The following is a 23801-nucleotide window of genomic DNA, read 5'->3' on the forward strand; positions in this document are numbered from 1 at the left end:
CCCCTCTATTTCTGTGCCTCCCACCCACCCAAAGATGGCAACATCAATAGAACACTAGCACTAAGGACAATATCCAAACCATGTTTCCATTTCCTAAAATTCTTTAACAGAGGCAAAATTTTGATACAATCAATTACTTTGTTTCCATCCCAAAGAACTCAATGTCTTGCTCCCTTGACTGAGATTCTGCTTCTAATTCTTGGGATATATTATTGATGTAAAATTAATAGGTTATGCTGTAGTTGGATTTTCAGAAACTGCCATACTTGGTTTTTCATGATGAATTAACCATTTTACATTCCTCCCAATAGAACATTGAGTTTTTAATTCTCCACATTCTCACCATTACTTGCTTTATTTTATTTACCTTTTTTTTTTCTTTCTTTTTCTTTTTTTTTTTTTTGCCAGTCTTGGGCTTGAGCTCAGGGCCTGAGCACTGTCCTTGGACTTTCTCAAGGCTAGAGCTCTACCACTTGAGCCTCAGCACCACTTCTGGTTTTTCTTCTATGTATGTGGTATGGAGGAAATCAACCTGGGTCTTTGTGTATGTGAGATAAGCACTCTATTACTAGGCCAAACTCCTGGCCCACTTGCTTTCTTTTCTTTCTTTTCTTTTTTCCTATTTTTGGCCAGTATCAGAGCTTGAACTCAGAGCCTGGGCACTGTCCTTGGGCTTTCTTCTGGCTACTGCTCTACCACTTGAACCACAGCACCAATTCTAGCTTTTTTTGTGTATGTGGTACTAAGGAATCAAACCCAGGGCTTTGTGCATGCTACACAAACACTCTGCCACTAGGCCACACTCCTGGCCCACTTTTTTTTTGCCAGCTGTGGGGCTTGACTCAGAGTCTGAGCACTGTCTTTGGTCATTTCTCAAAGCTAGAGCTCTATCACTTGAGCCACAGCATCACTTCTGGCTTTTTCTGTGTATGTGGTACCGAGTAATCGAACCAGGGTGGTTGTGCATGCTAGGCAGGATCTCTATCACTAGGCCAAATTCCCAGCCCCACTTCTGGCTTTTTCTTTGTATGTGGTATTGAGGAATTGAAACTGGGTCTTTGTGCATGCTAGGCAAGCACTCTACCACTAGGCCACACTCCTGGCCTGCTTAAAAAAATTTTTTTTTCATGATAGCTTTCCCAATGGGTGTAATATGGCACCATAAAAATGATTTTTACTGACACATCCATAATCAGTTTTTAGAGATTTAGCTGAAATGTTTTGAAGTTGAATGATTTTTTTTGGTAGTGTTTATTGATTTAATATTAAATTGCACATTATTCTTTACTAGTATTGTGTGTGTTGGTCCTGGAACTTGACATCAGGACTGGGTTTTGCTGAATGCTAGAGCTCTGCTGTTTGAGCCACAGTTCCACTTCTGCCTTTTGGTGGTTAATTGGAGATAGGATTCTAATGCGCTTAGCTGCTGGTTCCCCCCCCCCCACCCCCCTGCCTTTTCCCTTTTTCCCTCCCTCCCTCCTTCCCTCTCCCTCCCCCATACTAGTGCTGGGGCTAGGCGAGTACTCTATCACGAGGCCATGTCCCTAGCCCCTCTACTCTTCTTTTGGAGTTCCCAGAAATAAAGCTGGAATTTGTTCCTTAGTAACATATCCATGGGTATAGTAATATTACAGGATTGAGAGCCAAGGATAGTTTAGCTTGTAAATTGACAAAGTAACATTTTTGGAGCTTCTCAGCAGGTCTGAACTAGATGGGGGAGACGAGACCATCCCAAGCATGTAATTTGGTTTGTTTACAGTAAATTGTATAGTATAAAGAGGACAGACAAAGTCTGAGACTTTATCATAAAGAATTTTCCAGTTTATAAAGACTTTGGAATTATACTGTAAGTGTCTAGAGAGAACTTACACTGTCTGGAGAGAATTTATACTGTAAATGTCTGGAGAAGGGATTTAAAATTAGCCTTGCATTTTGGAGTATATTCTAGCATCAAGGTGGACGAGAGAATGGTATTCAGTTAGCCTATTATAGTAATGAAGAAAGAAGTATGAAGAACTTGGTCTAAAGGCCTAAAGGTAGAAGAAGCTAAAGTAGAAGGATGCCATTATTAACCTCATTTCTGAGAAAGAAATTGCTGATAATATGTAGTTTTTTTGTGTGTGTTTTTCTTTCTTTTTTGAGGGGAGGGGTGGGGCGGCTCCTAGGGCCTAGGCACTATCCCTGAGCTTCTTTTGCTCAAAGCTATCATTCTGTCACTTGAGCCATATCACCCTTCTAACTTTTTCTGTTGATGTAGTACTGAGGAATGGGAACCCAGGGCTTCATGCTTGCTTGGCAAGTGCTTTACTACTAAGCTACATTCCCAGCCACACTGTTGTTTTTTTTTTTTTTGATCATGGGGCTTGAACTCTGGGCCTGGGCACTGTCCTTGAGCTCTTCAGCTCAAGGCTACCGCCCTACCCCTTGGCCTAGGTATTGTCCCTGAGCTCTTCAACTCAAGGCTACCGCCCTAACCCTGAGCCACAGCCCCACTCTTCGATAAGAGTCTCTGGGTCTTTAGTGCCCAGTCTGGCTTTAAACCTTGATCCTCAGATCTCAGCCTCCTGAGTGGCTAGGATTACAGGCATGAGCCACCCCACCTGACTTCAACCACATTTTGTTTTTTTGCCAGTCCTGAGACTTGAACTCAGGGTCAGAGCGCTGTCCTTGGGCTTTCTCAAGTCTAGAGCTTTACCACTTGAGCCAAAGTACCACTTTGGCTTTTTCTATATGTGTGGTATTGAGGAATCGAACCTGGGTCTTTGTGCATGCTAGGCAAACACTCTACCACTAGGTCAAACTCCTGGCCCTCAGCCACATTTTTTAAAGTTTGCTTTATTGTTATTATAAAGGTGATATATAGAGGAGTTGCGTTTATATGAGTCAGGTCATAAGTACATTTTCTTTTGTGCAGTGTCATCTATTCCCTCATTTATTCTTTCTTTTTAGTATAAATCAGTTCCACAAAGGTGTTTCTATAGGTTTATATAATGTACTTTGATTTATCCTGTTATATTATGCATGTGTGTACGTGTACATGTACATGTGTAGATGTATTTGCTAATCCCAGGTCTTGAACTCAAGCCTAAATGCTGTCTTGCAGCTTTTTGTTCAAGGTTAGCCATCTACTACCTGAGCCACAGGTCCTTTTCTGGCTTTTTGCCCTTTAATTGAGATCAGATTCTCAAGTACTTTCTTGTCTGGGTCTTTTGAGTAGCTAAGCTTACAATAGACATGTCCAGCCCATTACGCTCTCTTAATTCTCTTGAAAGTCTTTCTAAGAGAGAGGTTTTTTTGTTTTGTTTTGTTTTTTTAAACCAGTTCTGGGGCTTGAAGTCAGGGCCTGAGCACTGTCCTTGGGCTTTCCTCAAGGCCAGTACTCTACCACTTGAGCCACAGTACTACTTCCAGCCTTTTCTGTGTATGTGGTACAGGGGAATTGAACCCAGGGCTTTGTGCATGCTAGGCAAGCACTCTACCACTCAGCCAAAGTCCCAGTCTGAGAGAGCATTTCTTACATTCTAGAATATAGTCTTTAATTTTTTTTTTTTGGCCAGTTCTGGGCTTGAGCTCAGAGCCTGAGCACTGTCCTTGGACTTTCTCAAGGCTAGACCTCTACCACTTGAGCCTCAGCACCACTTCTGGCTTTTTTCTATGTATGTGTTACCAAGGAATTGAACCTGGGTCTTCATGCATGCTAGGCGAGCACTCTACCAGTAGGCCAAACCCCCGGCCCTAGTCTTTAATTTTTATCTTCTTGAGTTTAATAAATACATATTTGGACCATTTAAGGAAATTGTGTATCTTTTAGCTTTTGCAATATGGAGATTACAGTTTTGGTGTTGCTACATTGCTGGGTATGTTTTACACCAGCTAGCTAGCAGTGTAGAAGTAAATGAATGTGCTCAAATAAAAAGATCATTTTTAGCCAGAGGCTACTCAGGAGGCTAAGATCTAAGGATCACGGTTCAAAGCCAGATCAGGCACAAAAGTCCAAGAGATTAATATCTCCAATTAACAATCAGAAAGCTGGAAGTGGTGCTGTGGCTCAGTGTGGTAGAGCACTAGCCTTGAGCTGAGGAGCTCAGTGACAGGACCCAGGCCCAGAATTCAGGCCCTCCCCACGGCCAATAAGAAAAAAAAAAGTCATTTATTCTAAAAGGAAAAAGAACTTAATTTGCTGGGAATTCTGTATTTTAATGATATGAATTTAAGGTGTCTCTTTTAACATTTTCTCCCTGTCCTTTTGCTGTTTCAGGTGCAAGTGAAAGTGTAGGAAAACATATGCTGGAAGCCTGCAACAATAATCTGGAGATGGCAGTCACTATGTTTTTGGATGGTGGCGGAATTGCTGAAGAACCCAGTACCAGTTCAGCAAGTGTCTCCACTGTCAGACAACACACAGAGTATGAATTTAGAATTTATTGTGAGGAGCTACCCCGATCTAAATTAAGTAGTTTTTTTTTTCCCCCCAGAGTTGAGGACCAAACTCAGAGCATTGCACTTGCAGGCAAGGGCACTTCCACTGAGCTAGCCCCAACCCCTAAATTAAGTCGGTTTTATTAGATCAGTTTCTAAATTTTGAAAAAAATTAAACATCAAAAACCTCTGAAAAAGTATCAGCTGGAAGTTTCTTACTTTTTTCTTTTTTGTCGGTCATTGGGCTTGAACTCTGGGCCTGGGCACTGTCCATGAGCTCTTCAGCTCAAGGCTAGATAAAATCTGTAGAGAACTGTCTGTTATTCAAACGTCAAAGGAACTTTAAGTTCCTTTAAAAATCTTGAGAGGTGGAAAGTGGAACTGCTTTTCTAGGATTGGCTTTGTGGCTGGGGTTTGGGGGCTTGTGTGCCTCCTCAACAGCTAAACCCAACAACAAGAACCTTACAGGATTGTAGCAGGTATTAGTACATTTGTGCTTGTAAAGACCTATGTTCAAGCACAGGAGCATAGCCTAGTGGTAGAATGCTCACTTTGCATGCATGAAGCCCTAGGTTTAATTCCTGGGTACCACATACTCAGAAAAAGCTCAAGTGGCAGAGCAGTATCCTTGACCAAAAGTGTCCAGGGGACAGTGTCCAGTCCCTGAGTTCAAGCCCCAGTACTGGCAAAAGAAAAAAAAAGACCTATGTTCAGTCTCCAGTAGATCCTTCCGCCCCCTCAAAAAAAAATAATCCTTATAGTTTGGCATATTACCTGAGTCTAGACTTTCCTTAAAGTGAGTTGCCATGAAAAAACTTGAAATTGTGTGCTTGCTTAGCATTTGTGAGGCCCTCTCAGTTCAATTACTAGAACCATGGGTGTGTGTGTGGGGGGATGGTTGGAGAGCCAGTCACTAGTGGCTCACTCCTTTATTCCTAGCTACTAAGAAGACTGAGATCTGAGGATTATGGCTCAAAGCTAGAGACAAAAAGGCTATGAAATTCTTATCTAGCACCCAGGCCCAGAGTTCAAGCCCCAAGCCCCACAAGAAAAAAAAAAATCTCATTGATATGCCGTGAAATACTAAATGGAAAATCCTTTTTTGTTGTTGGTCCTTGAACTCTAGGTTTGGGTATTGTCCCTGAGCTCTTCAGCTCAAGGCTGCTGCCCTACCCCTGGACCTGGGCGTTGTCCCTGAGCTCTTCAGCTCAAGGCTTTCCCCTGCCCCTAGAGCCACAGAGCCACATCCAATTTTCTAGTGGTTAATTGGAGATAAGAGTCTCACAGGTGGCACAGTGGCCTAGCCTGTAGTCCTTGCTACTCAGGAGGGTGAGATGTGAGGATCATGGTTCAAAACCAGCCTGGACACTCAAGAACTTGATACTTTCATCTCCAATTAACCACTAGAAAATGGGAAGTGGGCCTTTTGCTCAAGGGGTAGGGTGGTAGCCTTGAGCTGAAGAGCTCAGGGACAGCACTCAGGCTTAGAGTTCAAGTCCCATGACTGACCAAAAAACAAACAAACAAAAAAAGAATGGTCTTTAGTGTCTGGGCTGGCTTTGAACCTGAGATCCTCAGATCTCAGCTCCCTGTGTAGCTAGAATTACAGGTGTGAGCCACCTCACCTGACCAGAAAATCCTTTTAAATATGAGCAGGCCAGAGACCAAGATTTTACTTTTACTAAATTAGAGATGAATTTTAAAACTACATTGCATATATCTTTAAATCAACTCTTAAATGACTGCTACTTAAGTTTCTAAATCTTTGTTGTTATTATTGTTGTTGGTTGTGAGTCTTGAACTCAGGCCTAGGCACTATCCCTTAGCTTTTTTGCTCAAGGTTAGTGCTCTATGACTTTGAGCCACAGCTCTCCACTTCCAATTTTCTGGGAGATAATTGGAGATAAGAGTCTAATGGCTGGGGACCATGACATGAGAAAGGGTATCAATGTGTGTGAAATAATGCACCTTCTATCTGGTGAATATAATGTAACCCTTCTATTAATTACGATACAAAATACATGGGGGGAAAAAAGTCTAATGACATAAGACTTGGAGTGTGGCTTAGTGGTATAGTGCTCGATTAACATGCATGAATCCCTGGGTTGGATTCCTCGGTACCACATACACAGAAAAGCCACAAGTGGCACTGTGGCTCAAGTGGTAGACCACTGGCCTTGAGCAAAAAGTACCCAAAGACAGTGCTTAGGCCCTGAGTTCAGGCCCCAAGACTGGTTCAAAAAAATAAATTTTGAAAAAAGGAAGGAAGAAAAGAAAAGAATGTACTGGGGACTTTTTTTGTCCTGACTGCTTCTTTAAACCCTAATTCTCAGATTTTAGTTTCCTTTGTACGTAGGATTACTTATGAGCCACCAGTGCCCAACTCTTTTTTTTTTTTTTTTCTCATTTGGTCATGGGGCTTGAACTTAGGGCCCGGGTGCTTGCTGTCCCTGTCCAATATTGGTCAAGGAAAGTGCTTTGAGCCGCAGCTCCACTTCTGGTTTTCTGGTAGTTAATTGGGAGTAAGAGTCCCAGGGACTTTCCTGCCTGGGCTGGTTTTAAACTGCAGTCCTCAGATCCTAGCTTCCTGAGTATCTAGAATTATAGGAATGTACCACCAGCACCAAGCATAAACCATCTTTTCTTATTGATTTCCATTAAACATAGGAGCCAAAGCTGAGTGCTGGTAGCTTATAATCCTAGCTACTCAATAAGCTAAGATCCGAGAATCAAAGTTTGAAATTAGATTGGCAGACAAATGTGAGAGATTTTTAATCTTAGGTTAACCAGCAAAAAGCCAGAAGTGGACTTGTGGCTCAAGTGATACAGTGCTAGCTTTGAATGAAAAAGCAATGTATGCCCAATACTGGCATACACTTAAGAAAAATGAGGCATGTTGGAACAGAATGGAATCCTACTGGAAACACATGGCCAAAACAGGGGCGTAAGATACTACTAAAAATACTAATACTTTCTGTGGAAACAGTATTGTATTAATTTAGAGCTAACTCAACAACGACAAAAAAAGGCAGTTAGGATGGTGTCATCTCACTTAAGGACTTTTTAGTGTTTTTGTTGTTTCATAAGCCAGTGTCTTTTCCTTGGGTAAAGTTATATGTAATATTTTCTAAAGATTGTTGGAATTTTGCTCAACAAGTACTTAACACAAACTGGTGTCACATGAAAAAGGGACGATACCAAATCGTTTCACCATTCCATTCTCAGTTCATTATAATTTAAAACACGGAGAATGATTATTTTGGTTCCAGAAGTCAAAACATTGTTGTTCATTTTACTTGTTATTTGAAATAGTTATAACAATTATAGGAAGAAAAAGTAGGTACCAGAAAATTATTTTCATTTTGATATTTTCCTACTTTTATTTTTTAATAGAGAAGAAGTACGTGCCCCAATTCCTCAAAAGCAAGAAATATTGGTAGAACCAGAACCTTTGTTTGGTGGTAAGTTCACTTTTTTCCTTAGTTTTACTTGCTTTGTTGTTATCTTGTCTAGGGTTTTTTTTTGTTGGTCATGAGGCTTGAACTTAGGCCTGTGCTATGTCCCTGAGCTTCTTTTGTTCAAGGCTAGAGTTCTGCCACTTTGAGACACAGCTCTGCTTCCAGTTTTCTGGTGGTAAATTGGAGTAAAGAGTTGTATAGACTTCCCTGCCTTGGCTGACTTTTGTTGTTGTGGTGGCAGTCCTCACAGGGCTTGAACTTTGGGCCTGGGCTCTGTTTCTGAACTCTTCAACTCAAGGTTCTCCCACTTCGAGCCACAGCACCACTTCCTGTTTTCTGGTGGTTAATTGGAGTCTGTTCCTGGGCTGGCTTTGAACCGCAATTCTCAGTTCACCAAGTAGCTAGTATTATAGGCATATCTGGGCTGGCTTGGCTTTGAAGCTTGATCCTTGGCTCTCATCTCAGCCTCCTGAATAGCTAAGATAATAGGCATGAGCCAGCAGCTCCTAGCTTGTCTTTAGGGTTTTTGTTTGTTTTTTGTTTTACTTTGGTGTAGGATCTGGAGCTCTAACTCAAGGCCTGGGTAATGTCTCAGAACTGTTTTGCTCATAGGTAGCACTCTATCCCTTGAGTCACAGCTCTACTTCTGGCCTTTTGGGGATTAATTGGAGATAAAAGTCTCACAGGCTTTTCTCCCCAGGCTGGCTTTGAACCAGGTTTCTTATATTTACCCTCCTGTGTAGCTAGGTTACAGGCATAAGCCACCATTGTCCAGCTTAACTTTACACTTAATTTTTTTTTTTTCCTTGCCAGTCTTGGGCTTGAACTTAGGGTCTGGACACTATCCTTGAGCTTTCTCAAGGCTAGTGCTCTTCCACTTGAGCCATGGCACCACTTCAGGCTTTTTCTGTATATACAGTAGCAAGAAATAGAACCTAGGGCTTTGTGCATGCTACACAAGCACTCTACCACTAGGCCACACTCTGGCCCCTCATCTTTAGGCTTTTTTTCCCCCCACTAGTTGGACTTGAACTCAGGGCCTGGGCACTTGGACACTGCCCTTGGATACTTTTTGCTAAAGGCTAGTGCTCTGCCACTTGAGCCACAGCGTCACTTCTAGCTTTTTCTGTGTATGTGGCACAGAGGAATGGAACCTAGGGCTTTGTGTATGTGAGGCGAACACTCTACCACTACGCTATGTTCCCAGCCCCCTCCCTTTTTTTTTGGCCAGTCCTGTGGCTTGAACTCATGGCTTGAGCACTGTCCTTGGGCCATGTTCCTGGTCCTATTAATGGGTTTATGAAAAAAAAAAAAAGTTAGGGCCAGGAGTGTGGCCTAGAGGTAGAGCGCTTACACTAGCATGCATGAAACCCTGGGTTTGATTCATCCATACCACATACACAGAAAATGCTGGAAGTGGTGCTGTGGCTTAAGCAAAAAGGCTTAAGCCTTGAGCAAAAAGTGTCTAAGGATAGTGCCCAGCCCCTGAGTTCAAGCCCCAGGACTGGAAAAAAAGATAGAAGATTGGCTCTGGTGCTCAGGCATATAATCCTAGCTACTCAGGAGTATCAAGTTTCCAAGCAACCAGGGCAGGAAAGTCTGTGAGACTCTTTAAAAAAAATAAATAAATAAATAAATATTCTGATTTTTATTTTTATTTTATTTATTTATTATTTTGCCAGTCCTGGGCTTGAGCTCAGGGCCTGAGCACTGTCCTTGGACTTTCTCAAGGCTAGAGCTCTACCACTTGAGCCTCAGCCCCACTTCTGGCTTTTTTCTATGTATGTGGTACCGACGAATCAAACCCGGGTCTTTGTGCATGCTAGGCAAGCACTCTACCACTAGGCCAAACTTCCGGCCCGCCTGTGAGACTCTTATCTAAAGAGCTGGAAGTGGATTTATAGCTTAAATGGTAGAGTGACACTCTTAAATAAACTGAGGCACAGTACCTAGGCTCTCTGAGTTCAATCCCTAGGACTGACACGTTCTCTCTCTCTCTTTCTCCCCTCCCCCTTTGTGTGCGCACATGCATGCATGTGCACGCGCGCAGAAAATAATTTTAGGTCCTTATAACAAGAGTTGGAACTTAGACATCATAACAATAAAAGTTGGAGCTTAGGACTGGATCACTTGCCCCTTTCTTTTCTTTAGTCTTCATCCAGTTCAAAATGTTTGTATCTCTTAATAGCCAACTCAGCACATTCAAGTCTCAGCACAATCTTCTTTGTAGTCTTAGCTTTTTTCTAAAAAAATCTTAGTCTTAGCTTAGTTTGATCTCCATAGTCTGACTGCCATAGCCACTCTGCTTTCTGTCATAATTACCCTTTCCGTAGGCATAAAGAAAACCCTTTACTCTTCTTGTACTGTGTTACTTTGTGTAGCTGGTGCTTGCCACACAGAAAGTACAGCAGGTTTAGGAACATTAACCATGGTAGCAGGAAGTCTGAGCAGCACCAAAACTAGTTCTGTTTTTTTTGTTTTTTTGTTGTTGTTGTTTTTACCAGTTATGGGGCTTGAACTTGGGGCCTGAACACTGTTCTTGGGCTTTCTCAAGGCTAGAGCCCTACCAATTGAGCCACTACACCACTTCTGGTTTTTTCTATGTATGTAGTACTGAGGAATCGAACATGGGTCTTCATGCATGCTAGGCAAGCACTCTACCACTAGGCCAAACTCCTGAACCTCTATGTAAAGCTTTGTAGGTAATTTGGAATTGAGAAGTAAATTATAAGTAAAGATGGAAAAAATTAAACCTTAGAACTGTAGGAGTTTTTATATGATAGATCTTTAATCTGGCAGATTTGAGTTTACTGTAGCAAGAAATAATTTCAGCGATTGGAAACATGTTTTTTTTGTTGTTGTTGTTGATGGTGATAGTGTTGTTTGTTTTTGCTTGTGCTTTTTTTTTTTTTTAAAGTGTTTTGGGGGTGCAAAAACATGGAGGGAGGAAGGTTGAACAAATGCAGTCATGGTATTCAGTAGACCCTATGTGGAAAATGATCTAGGCAAATTGTGGGCAGGGATGAGAGGGAGAAATGGGGGAAAACGAAACAAGGAGTGACATTGTCCAAAAAGAAATGTACTCAATACCTGACTTATGAAATGGTAGTATATTTGTACACAACAATATCATTGTATTTTAAAGGATACACTTGTCTGTATCTAGGGTGGATTAGTTCCAAGACTCCATGTTTTGTGGAAGCCAAAATTGAAGAGTGTTTAAGTCTCTCACATAAGCTAGTTTAATGTTTGCATATAATCTGCATACATCCTCCTGTAGGCATCTTCTCTAGATTATTTACCATACTCAATGCAGTGTAATTGATTTGTAAATATTTGTTACATTATATAGGGAATAATGACAAAAATATTCTGCAAATGCTTACTAGTGTGTGGGAAACAGCCCAGAGCTCCATGTATGCCAGACAAGTGCCCCAAGTGAACTACAATCTCAGCCCTGGAAATACTTTTTCTGCTAATATTTTTCATGTGTGGAACTTACAGATATGGGGGCTCTTTCTTATCTAGATTCAGAAGTAAATGTAAAGGGAAAATGATAAAATATGAACACTATGTTATCCATGCTTCCTGGTTTATTCCAGTCAACCAGTCATTGTGCTCTTCATACACCAAATATAATACAGTATTTTGTAGAGGTTTTTTTTGTGTAAATGAATATGGATAGAGATTTTAGAGCTAAAGAATAATTCCTGGGAATTATGTCTTCTGTTGATTGTAAGAATAAAGGCAGACTTTTCCAGTGGATGAGACTAAACCTGGTATGAGCTGTGTTTGGTGGCTCACACTTGTAGTCCTAGCTACTCAGGAGACTGAGACCTGAGGATGGCAGTTCAAAGTCAGCCCAGGCAGTCCCTGAGACTCTTATCTCCAATTAACTACTAGAAAACCGGAAGTGACCCATTGACTCAAGGGGGGTAGGGTGGAAGGCCCAGAGTCCAAGCCCCATGACTGATCAAAAACAAAGAACACCTATAATCCTAGCTACTTAGAAGGCTGAGATCTGGGGATCAGATGTTAACTTAAAGTCAGCCCAGGCAGGAAAGTATGGGTCCCTGAGACTCGTATTTCCAATTAACCCCAGAAAACTAGAAGTGGTACTGTGTCTCAAAGTGGTAGACCTCTAGCCTTGAACAAAAGAGCACAGGGATAGAGCCTAGACTCTTCAGTTCAAGCCCTGCATCCAACAACAACAAAAAAGACAATAGGAAAATAAGCTAGGAACATGATTCAAATGGTAGAGCACCTGCCTACCTGCCGGTTAAGTGCAAGACCCTGAATTCAAGCCAATAGCTACAAAAAAGACTATAGGAAATGAATTATTTGTTATCTTGCTCTTGGATAGAGGCAATACAGTTCCATTTGAAACCATACTTTTTTTTTTTCTACTTCGAGATTAACATAGTGAATAGGGGATGAGAGTTATATTTAGGAAATCAATCTTACCTTTCATTGTTAGACTGTATGTGTGCATATATAATATGTATTTATATGTAATATATACATATAATATGTAAATATATAATATAAATATTTTTTCATATATTTTTATTGTAATTAATAGAAGGGTTACATGATATTTGCCAGATAGCTGGTGCATTAATTCCCATACATTGATATCCTTTCACATGTCTTGGTCCCCATTTCCCTCCCCCCTCCCCCCACTGCTCATCTTGTTTTTCCCCATTCCCTATCCAATTTCAAATAACCAAATACAAATATATCTGATATATCAGGTAACAAAGTGAGATAGTGTAACAATATGAGATAACCAAGGGACAGCAAAAGTGATGAGAAATAAAATAGAACCTTAAGAACAACAATCATTCATTATATGGCTTATGTTTACATCATATTTTAAATGACAAGTTTAACAAACAAGTGTTCAGGGAGGGAATCTCTAATTACAATCACTGGGACTTAGTATTTAGAACTTAATCAAAATTAGGCTAAGGGTTTATATGTCATAGAAACATATTAATTTATGAAATAAAACATATCTATAGAGTCATAGGTTTTTATGTCTATATAGTTATGTTTATATTTCCATTACCAGGTCCATAGCTTTGGGTATGCAGTTATTGAGTCCTCGCTCTTATACTCTTTGGATTTAATAGCCGCATATTAAGGATACCATGCGCCCTTTGTCCCTAAGGTCTTGACTTGTCTCACTCAACATGATTTGCTCTAGATTCATTCACTTCCCTGTGAATGCCATTATTTTATCTTGTCTGTTGGCTATGTAGAATTCCATTGTGTATATATACCACATTTTCTGTATCCATTCATCTGCAGTAGGGCATCTGGATTGTTTCCATCGCCTGGCTATTGTGAATAGTGCAGAGATGAACATAGCTGAGCAGGTGTCTTTATAATATCCTGGGTCATGCTGTTCAGGATAGATGCCCAGAAGTGGTATGGCGGGATCATAGGGAAGGTCTATTTTCAGTTCTTTAAGGAACCTCCACACTGCTTTCCAGAGTGGCTGAACTAGTCTACATTCCCACCAGCAGTGTAGTAGGGTTCCTTTTTCTCCACAACCCCGCCAGCAACTGTCATTGTCTGAGTTCAAAATCTTGGCCATTCTTGTTGGGGTAAGGTGGTATCTTAGGGTTGTTTTTATTTGCATTTCCTTTATGACCATAGATGATGAACATTTTCTCATATGTTTTTCTGCCATGTTAATCTCTTCTTCTGATAGGTCTCTCTTTAGTTCCCTTGCCCATTTAGTGAATGGTTTATTGGGTTTTTGGGGGATTAGTTTCCTGAGTTCTCTGTAGATACTAGATATTAAGCATTTGTCAGATGTATTGTTGGTGAATATCTTTTCCCAGTTGGTTGGCTGTCTCTCTACTTTTGCAACTATGTTTTTATCTGTACAGAAACTTTTTATTTTTAGGTAGTCCCATTTGTTGAGTCTCTCTCCAATCTGTTGTGACCCGGGGATTCTGTTCAGGAATCTTTTGCCTGTGTCTATGAGTTCCAGTGTCTCTCCTACTTTATCATGTAGCAGTTTCACAGTTTCCGGTCTTTGATCCACTTTGAGTTAATGCTTGTGCATGGCAAAAGGCTAGGGTCAATTTTTAGTTTTCTGCATGTGACTGCCCAGTTTTGCCAGCACCAATAATTGAATATTGTGTTTGATACACTGTATATCTTTGTCTCCTTTGTCAAATACAAGTTGACTATAGGTATGTGGTTCTATTTCTGGGTCTTCTGTTCCATTGATCTTCTGGTCTGTTTTTGTGCCAGTACCAAGCAGTTTTTGTTATTATGGCTCTATAGTAGAGTTTGAAGTCTGGTATTGTAATACCACCAGCATTGCTCTTTTTGCCTAGAATTGTTTTGGCTATTCTAGGTCTTTTCTTGTTCCATATGAATCTTTGGATTATGTCTTCTTTTTTTTTCTACTTCGAGATTAGCATAGTGAATAGGGGATGAGAGTTATATTTAGGAAATCAATCTTACCTTTCATTGTTAGACTCTACGTGTGCATATATAATATGTATTTGTATGTAATAGATACATATAATATAAATATATTTTATATAATATATAAATACACACTTTTTTGTGTGTGTGTTTTTTTTTTTTTTTTTTTTTGCCAGTCCTGGGCTTGAGCTCAAGGACTGAGCATTGTCCTTGGACTTTCTCAAGGCTAGAGCTCTACCACTTGAGCCTCAGCACCACTTCAGGCTTTTTTTCTATGTATGTGGTACTGAGGAATCGAACCCAGGTCTTCATGCATGCTAAGCAAGCACTCTACCACTAGGCCAAACTCCCGGCCCGTGTGTTTTTTTGTTTTGTTTTGTTTTGTTTTAATACCATGGCTTTAAGTTAGGTCATCATGCTTATGACTTTTCTGCCAAGTCTGGCTTCAGACCTTCCTCTGGGTATCAACTTTTAAGTAGTTGTGATTACAGGCATGGGCCATCATTCCCAGCTTGATTTTTTTTTTAAATAATGTATTGAAATGATCAACACTTTTTTAGTTCAATCAACTGATATTATTAAATGACCAATTATGATATTTAACAATCATGCATTCGTAAAAGATCCATTCAGGTGGGGCTGGGATCATGGCCTAGTGGTAGCGTGCCTGCCTAGCATGCACGAAGCTCTGGGTTTGATTCCCCAGAACCACATACACAGAAAAAGCCAGAAATGGCACTGTGGCTCAAATGGCAGAGTGCTAGTCTTGAACAAAAAGTGTCCAAGGACAGTGTCTAGGCCATGAGTTTAAGCCCCAGGACTGGTAAAAATAAATAAATAAATAAGATCCATTCAGACACAAGATGGATTTTGCTACATATTTGTTACTGCTGTACATATTGTTTCAGAATTAAGCTGATTGGAATAAATATTTGTTATCTTTCAGTTTCTGTGGGTCAGGAATCCAGGTGTGCTTTAGTGACTGTAGTTAGGGTCTCCCTCCCTCCCTTTCTTCCTTTTTTTTTTTTTTTTTTTTTTTTCCCTTGTGAGGCTTAAACTCTGGGCCTGGGCGTTTTTCCTGAGTTCTTCAACTCAAGGCTACCACCCTACTTCTCGAGCCACTGCACCACTTCTGGTTTTCTAGTGGTTAATTGGAGATGAAAGTCTCATGGACTTTAATGTCCAGGTTGGCTTTGAATGTCAATCCTCAGATCTCAGCCACCTGAATAGCCAGGATTATAGGCGTGAGCAACTAACTATGTCTGGCTAGTTAGTCTTTCACAGAGTGGAATCCTGCTTTCAATTTGACTCTTTTCTAGTCAGCTCTTGAGTAAAGACTATTTAAAACTGTTTGACAGAAATTATCACTTCCTGGCCCAGGAGTATGGCCTAGTGGTAGAGTGCCTGCCTAGTGTACATAAAGCCCTGGGTTCGATTCCTTGTTACCACCTACACAGAAAAAGCTGGAAATGGTGCTGTGGCTCAAATAGTAGAGTACTAGCCTTGAGAAAGCTCAAGGACTTGCCCAGGCCCTGAGTTCAAGTCCTAAGATTGGCAAAACAATACAAAACAAAACAAAAAAGGAAGTAAGATTTGTTCATTAGTTTTGCATTATTGTAGCAAAACCTCTGTAACAATCATCTTAAAAAAAGTAGAGGTGAGGAGGAGGAGAAGGGGGAGGTGGAGGAAACGTACTTATTACCTTACATATGTACCTGTAACCCCACTATACAGAACCTTGACAATAAAATTAAATTAAAAGTGATGTTTACCAAAATGAACTCCAAAAAAAAAAAAAAAAAAAAAAAGCCAGAAGTGAAGCTGTGACAGCTCAAGTGGTGCTACTTGAGCACAAAGAGGCTTAGGACAGAGTCCAGACCCTGAGTTCAAGCCCTAAGACTGGTGAAAATATTTTTAAGTTACTAATATACTTACTAATTTTTACTTAATAAATTACTAATTTAAAACTTAGGAGTATGTTCCAAGTGACATTTGATTTATAAGTGGATCCCATTTACTAATACTTTATGGACAGTTTGCCTCTGAACTTATAAAAGAAACTGCTCTGGAGTTTTCTCTTTCATGCTGTCTTTGTTGGGATTTTGCATTCAGGAACTAGTCTTCCAAAGCACTTTTGGAAGTTTTCTATATTTTGAGGTAGACTGAAATGCAAGGTAATTTAAAGGTTAGTCAGGAATATACACCAACTTAGTCTGGAACCTTTGCAAAGAGCTACACTAGAAAATTTGTTATAAAGTATGTTCATATTTGCATTAGAACTTGGTAATACTTTCAGCTTTGCAATTACATATATTTCGACCTGCAAAAAAAAAGAAAGAGGAGAGTTAGCCGGGTGTGGTGGCTCATGCCTGAATCCTAGCTACTCAGGAGGCTGAGAACTGAAGATCTAGGTTCAAAGCCATCCTGGGCACTAAAGTCTGAGAGACTCTTATCTCCAATTAGCCACTAGAAAATGGGAAATGGGGCTATGGCTCAAGAGGTGTGGCCGTAGCCTTGAGCTGAAGCACTTTGGGACAGTGTCCAGGCCTAAAGTTCAAGCCCCATGACCCACAAAATAAAGAGGAGAGGTTAGTTTTGGCTGTTTTGGAGGTTTCAGTTATAGTTGGCATCACTGCTTGGAAGCATACTGTGAGGTGGCACTTCATTTGTGGGAGCTTATAGAGGAACTTGCTCATCTTATGGCAGCTTGGAAACAAAAAGAAGAAAGTAAGGGACTGGAATCCCAGACTAAATTCTTTTTTTGTTTTTGTTTTTGCCAGTCCTGGGCCCTGAGCTCAGGGCCTTAGCACTGCCTATAGGCTTTCTCAAGGCTAGAGCTCTACCACTTGAGCCACAGCACCATTTCCAGCTTTTTTTTTTTCTCTGTGTATGTGGTACTGAGGAATGGAACCGGGGTCTTCATGCATGCTAGGCAAGCACTCTACCATTAGGCCAGATTCCCAGCCCCGCTTTTGTTTTGTTTGTTTGTTTTTGTTTTTTGACCAGTCCTGGGCTTGAACTAAGGGCCTGAGCACTATCCTTGGGCTTTCTCAAGGATTGAGTTTTACCACTTGAACCTCAGCACTACTTCTGGCTTTTTTCCATGTATGTGATACCGAGGAATTGAACTTCATGCATGCTAGGCAAGCACTGTACCACTAGGCCAAACTCTAAGCCCTGCTTTTTTTTTTTTTTTTTTGCTTGTCCTAAGTATGTGGTACCGAGGAATGGAACCTGGGTTCTTGTGCATGCTAGGCAAGCACTCTACCACTAGGCTAGACTCCCAGCCCCTGCTTTTGTTTTTTTCTTTTCCCCCATATATTTTTGTTGTGATTGTAATTAATAGAAGGGTTACATTATATTCACCAGATAGAAGGTGCATAACTTCACAAACACTGATACCCTTTCTCATGTCCCGCTTTTGTTTTTTTATCAGTGCTAAATTTTAAATTTAGGACTGCTTATTAGGCAGGCAATCTGCTGCTTAAGCCACACCTTCATCCTAACATTCCTCCTATAGAATTACATTTCTTTGTAACGTTGAATTTTCATTTTCTGTACTTGAACTCAACAATGGTATATTTAAAATAATGAAGGTGTTTTCTGTTAAGCCAAATATTAACACAGATTTATAAAAGTGGGGAATAATACCACTTTTTTCCCCCTCTGTTGGTCATGCGGCTTAAACTCAGAGTCTGGGTACTGTTCCTTAGCTTTTTTGTTCAAGGCGAGTGTTCTGCCACTTGGAACCACAGCTCCACTTCTAGCTTTTTGGTGGTTAATCAGAGATAAAAGTCTCATAGACTTTCGTGCCTGTGCTGGTTTTAAGCTGTAATCCTCAAATTTCAGCTTCCTGAGTAGCTAGGATTGCAGATGTGAACCATCATTTCCCAGCAAATGCCACTCTTTTTTTTTTGCCAGTCCTGTGGCTTGAATTCAGGGCCTGAGCGCTGTCCTTGAGCTTTCTCAAGGCTAGAGCTCTATCATTGGAGCCACAGCAGCACTTCTGGCTTTTTCTATTTATGTGGTACCAAGGAATCAAACCCAGGCCTTTGTGCATGTTAGACAAGCACTGTTAGCAGTAGGCCAAACTCCCAACCCTGAATGCCACTCTTTTTTCCCCCCCCCCTCTTGGTCATGGGACTTAAACTCTGGGCCTGGGTGCTCTCCCTGAGCTCTTCAGCCCAAGGCTACCCCTTGAACCACAGCACCACTTCCAGTTTTATGGTGATTAATTGGAGATAAGAGTCTCATGGACTTTTTAGTACCTGAGATGACTTTGAACCACAATCCTCAGATTTCAGCCTCCTGAGTAGCTAGGATTACAGGAGTGAGCCACCGTGCCTGGCTTGAATGCCACTCTTAATAACATGTTTTTCTGTGTCTGTCCTTCCACACTGTCCTTGACTTTGCGGTTCCTTCTCCTTCTCCCCACCCTGACAGACTGAGGATGGTTCCAGATACGTAACCCCCTACCTTTGGGCTCTACCCACCATCTTTGAAGCACTGTTTGAATCTCTTAGATGTTTTTAGTTTCGTATCTTTGGTCTGAATGCCCAGCACTCTTGCTGTGTGGAAAGGAGAATAAGGATAGAGGACTGGTGTTTGTAGAAAGTGGTCTGCAAGAGATAAGTAACCACAGTAAGGAGGTAGGCACAAGTAATGTGATCCTAATGCTGGTGGAGGTGTATGGCCTGCGAGATGTTATTTGTTTAATTTAGGATAGATGAGGGGGAAAACAAATGGAAACAGGTTATGAACTTAAAAATAATAAGTCTGAAGCTGGGTGTGGTGGCTCATTCCTGTAATCCTAGCTACTCAGGAGACTGAGATCTCAGGATCGCAGTTCAAAGTCAGCCTGGGCACTAAAGACTATGAGATGCATTTCCAATTATTCACTAGAAAGGGGGAAGTGGGATTGTGGCTCAAGGGTTAGCCTTGAACTGATGAGCTCTGGGACAGTGCTCAGGCCCAGAGTTCAAGCCTCATGACTGACACAATAAAAACTAAAAGTCTGAGTAGAAAGTTGGCTGGGAATGTGGCTTAGTGGTACAGTGCTTGCCTACATACATGAAGTCCTAGGTTCAATTCCTCTTTTCTGCAGAAACAGAAAAAACCGCAAGTGGTGCTGTGGCTCAAATGGTAGAGTGCTAGCCTTGAGCAAAAAGAAGCTCAGGGGTAGTTCCCAGGCCCTGAATTAAACCCCAGAACTGGCAAAATAAAATGAATAGAAAGGAAAGTTGGCAAGAGGAGAAACCTCTTATTTCAACCTAGTAAGATGTTGATTTCAACCTAGAAAGATCAATCTGTAAGTAAGATCAAGTGCTTAACAAGAAAAGGGAGAAATGGGGACGCAATAATGGAATATTGATTTGCCTGCCTTTGTCAATTTTTTTTTTTTTGCCAGTCCTGGGCTTGAGCTCAGGGCTTGAGCCCTGTCCTTGGACTTTCTCAAGGCTAGAGCTCTACCACTTGAGCCTCAGCACCACTTCTGGCTTTTTTCTATGTATGTGGTACCAAGGAATCGAACCCGGGTCTTCGTGCATGCTAGGCAAGCACTCTACCACTAGGCCAAACTCCCGGCCCCCTTTGTCAATTTTTATTTATTTATTTATTTTTTGTCGGTGGTGGGGCTTGATCTCTGGGCCTGGGCATTGTCCCTGAGTACTGCTTCCTGCCTTTGTCAATTTAGAAGGTGGTTAGACTTACTTTCCTTATTATTATATATTTTACTTTCTTTTTTGTTTGTTTGCTTGCTTTATTTATTGTTTTCTCTAGGCAATACTGGGGTCTGGACTCAGAACCTTAACACTTGCAAGACTGATGTTCTACCACTGGGACCACAAAGTTGGCCCTCCCCCTTTTTTTGTTTTTTGTTTTTGCCAATCCCAGGGCTTGAACTTAGGGTCTGAGCACTGTCCTTGGGCTTTATCAACGTTAGCGCTCTACCACTGGAGTACAGTACCATTTCCTACTTTTTCTATGTATGTGGTACTGAGGAATCGAACCCAGGTCTTTGTACATGTTAGGCAAGCACTCTACCACTAGGACAAACTCTATTGCCCAAAGTCAGCCCCTTTCTGCCTCCATTATTTTCAAGATGAGGTCTTGCTTTTGACTCAGGCAGGCTGTGCTTCAGTCTTCCTACTAGTGCTTCCCTGTGTAGTTGTCAGTTTTGGGGCTCAAACTTTCCCTAACTTTTTTTTTTTTTTGCTCAAGCTAGCACTCTACTGCTTTGAGTCAGTTTCACTTCTGGTATTTTTGGTAGTTAATTGGGCATAAGAGTCTTATGGACTGAGCTGGGTTGACTTTGATCTCAGCCTCCCAAGGAGTTATGATTAAAAGTGTGAGCTACCAGTGCCCAGCCTTGAAAACTTTTGTGAATGGGACTGGTCTAGAACAATGATTCCCTGATCTCTTCCTCCTGAACAGCTGGGTTTATAGGTTTGAGTCACCACACCTAGCCTATATACTGTCCTGGGTAGTTCTTTCTGTTTTGTCCTAAGATACTATTAGTTAAGGTTAAAACATCAGAAAGTTAGTTTAAGATGGCATTATTTGAAACAGAGATTAGTTGCTCCCACTTTTGATCTTAGATACTTAGGGAGGCTGAGATCTGAGGAAGTTCAAAGCAAGCCCAGGCTGGTCCATTTGTCAGCAAAAAGCTGAAAGCGGAACTGAATTCAAGTGGTGGAATACCATTCTTGAGTGAACAAAGGTGAAGGACAACATCTGAGCCCTGAATTCAAGGCTCAGTAGTAATGTGTACACCTGCCCCCGACATGTATCCATACAAAGATGGCATTATCTGAAAAGCTATAGTACTCTTACCAGCTACCTACACATTGTTTAAATTTTTATTTTATTTTTGTGTGTGCCAGTCCTAAACTTAAGCCTGGGTACTCCGGGTGCTGTTCCTGAACTTTTGTGCTCAAGGCTGGCACTCTACCATTTAAGCCATAGCTCCACTTCTGGCTTTTTAGTGGTTAATTATAGATAAGAATCTCATGGACTTTGCTGTCCATGCTGGCTTCAAACCAGGATCCTCAGATCTCAGCCTCCAGAGTAGCTAGGATTACAGGTGTGAGCCACAGGCACCTGGCAAAACATCTAAACTGTTTATGAGAGAAGGTTCCATTAATGCATCTATGAGTGTTTTAAAATAAAACATACTTATAGATAAGGAAGTTTTTAGAATTCTCAAAATAACTGTTTAAGTTTAAATCAATTCTTTTTTCCTCTTACAGCTCCTAAACGACGACGTCCTGCACGTTCGATATTTGATGGTTTTCGAGATTTTCAAACTGAAACTAGTAGGTATCTGTGGTCAGTTTATCATCTCCTTTCCTTCCCTTTTTGTTAAAAAGGAAAACGATATAATTAATTACTTTGAGAAGAGTTCACTTTAATTTAAGAAGTGAAATTAGGACTGAATACACTTGTAATCCCAGCTACTTGAGAAGCAAGAGGATTGTAGTAGGAGACAGGATGGTGGTACGAGGCTAGCTCAGGTAAAGTTAGTGGGATGCTCTTCTGAAAAATAAGCTAAAGGTAACAGAACTGGGATGTATGATTCAAGTGATTAGTGGCCTTGCAGATGAATCATCTGTACTTAAAGTGAAATTGTACATTTAGTGTATGAGTAACTCCTAAACTGAATTGTTCTAAATTCTAACCTATTTGTATGAGAAGAATGATGTCAGTTGCTCATGCTTGTAATCCTCCTCAGGAGGCTGAGACCTGAGGATCATGATTCAAAGCCTTTTTTTTTTTTTTGCTAGTCCTGGGCTTGAGCTCAGGGCCTGAACACTGTCCTTGGACTTTCTCAAGGCTAGAGCTCTACCACTTGAGCCTCAGCACCACTTCCGGCTTTTTTTTTTCTATGTATGTGGTACCGAGGAATCGAACCCGGGTCTTCATGCATGCTAGGCAAGCACTTTAACCACTAGCTCAAGGACAGTGCCCAGATCCTGAGTTCAGGCTTTAGGACTGGCGCGTGCGTGCGCGCGCGCGCGCGCGCATGCGCGCGCGCACACACACACACACACACAGATTTTCAAAATATATGCACAAAAGGTCAAAGAAGAGCTGGGCACTGGTGACTCACATCTATAATCCTAGCTACTCAAGAGGCTGAGATCTGAAGATCAAGGTTCAAAGCCAGCACAAAAATTCTGAGACTTTTTTTTTTTTGTCAGTCATGGGGCTTGAACTCTGGGCATGGGTGCTGTCCCTGGGCTCTTCAACTCAAGGCTACCGCCCTACCCCTGGAGCTACAACCCCATTTCCCATTTTCTAGTGATTAATTGGAGATAAGAGTCTCACATTCTTTAATTTCTGGGCTGGCTTTGAACCGCAGTGGATTAGTAAGAATTGCTAGCTCAATGTAAATGAAATGAGAATGATGTTTAGACCACAACATGAGAAACTTTTGGTCTATTTTTGATTATGTAATTGCTTTAAAAAGAAGTAATCATGGACTGGGAGCATAGCCTAGTGGTAGTATGCTTGCCTAGCATGCACGAAGCTCTGGGTTCAATTCCCCAGAACCATATACACAAACAAAGCTGGAAGTGGTGCTGTGGCTCAAGTGGCAGAGTGCTAGCCTTGAGCAAAAAGTATCCAAGGACAGTGTCCAGGTCCTGAATTCAAGCCCCAGGACTGGCAAAAAAAAAAAAGAAATCCTGACACAGATAGGTTGTATGGTGTTGTAAAGAAACCTAAATTAGTTCATCAAAGAAACCTGTGCCCTTCCTTCCACTCTACAGTGACAACAGTGTCATCAGCTCTCTAGCTAGATGTGATCTTTAAAAATTGGCAGTGGAGGTTCTGGGAGTTTGGCCTAGTGGTAGAGTGCTTGCCTAGCATGCATGAAGACTCAGGTTCAATTCCTTGGTATCACATAAAGAAAAGCCAGAAATGCTGTGGCTCAAGTGGTAGAGCTCTGGCCTTGAGGAAAGCCCAAGGACAGTGTTCAGGCACTGAGTTCAAGCACAAGACTGGCAAAAAAAAAAAATAGAGATTAGGGCTGGGAGTTTGGCCTAGTGGTTAAAGTGCTTGCCTGGCATGCACGAAGACCCGGGTTCGATCCTTGGTACCCCACATACATAGCAAAAAGCCGGAAGTGGTGCTGAGGCTCAAGTGGTAAAGTGCTAGCCTTGAGAAAGTCCAAGGACAGTGCTCAGGCCCTGAGCTCAAGCCCAGGACTGGCAAAAAAAAAAAAAATAGAGATTAAAAAAAATAATAATAATGAAGCCAGGCGTGGTGGTTCAGGCCTGTAACCCTAACTACTCAGGAGGCTGAAATCTGAGGATCAAGGTTCAAAGCCAGCCTGGACACTAAAGTCTGTGAGATTCTAATCGCCAGTTAACCACTAGAAAACCAGAAGTGGCGCTGTGGCTCAAGAGGTAGGGCCATAGCCTTTGAGCTGAAGATTCAGGGACAGCGCCCAAGCCTAGAGGTAGGACAGTAGCT

General features: G+C 41.3%; 1 protein-coding gene across 1 annotated transcript in view; it reads left to right on the forward strand.

The window, feature by feature from the left end:
* Ubxn7 (UBX domain protein 7) overlaps positions 1–23801 on the forward strand; it is a 65336-nt gene that overhangs the window by 12385 nt on the left and 29150 nt on the right. The window contains exons 2-4 of the mRNA XM_090344454.1: positions 4259–4406; positions 7813–7880; positions 21575–21640. Coding sequence (XP_090200580.1) covers positions 4259–4406; positions 7813–7880; positions 21575–21640 — 282 coding nt within the window. The remainder of the gene's footprint in view (positions 1–4258; positions 4407–7812; positions 7881–21574; positions 21641–23801) is intronic.

This window comes from Megascapheus bottae, chromosome 1, assembly GCF_031878675.1.
Source record: "Megascapheus bottae isolate mThoBot1 chromosome 1, mThoBot2.hap1, whole genome shotgun sequence".
Taxonomy (NCBI): domain Eukaryota; kingdom Metazoa; phylum Chordata; class Mammalia; order Rodentia; family Geomyidae; genus Megascapheus; species Megascapheus bottae.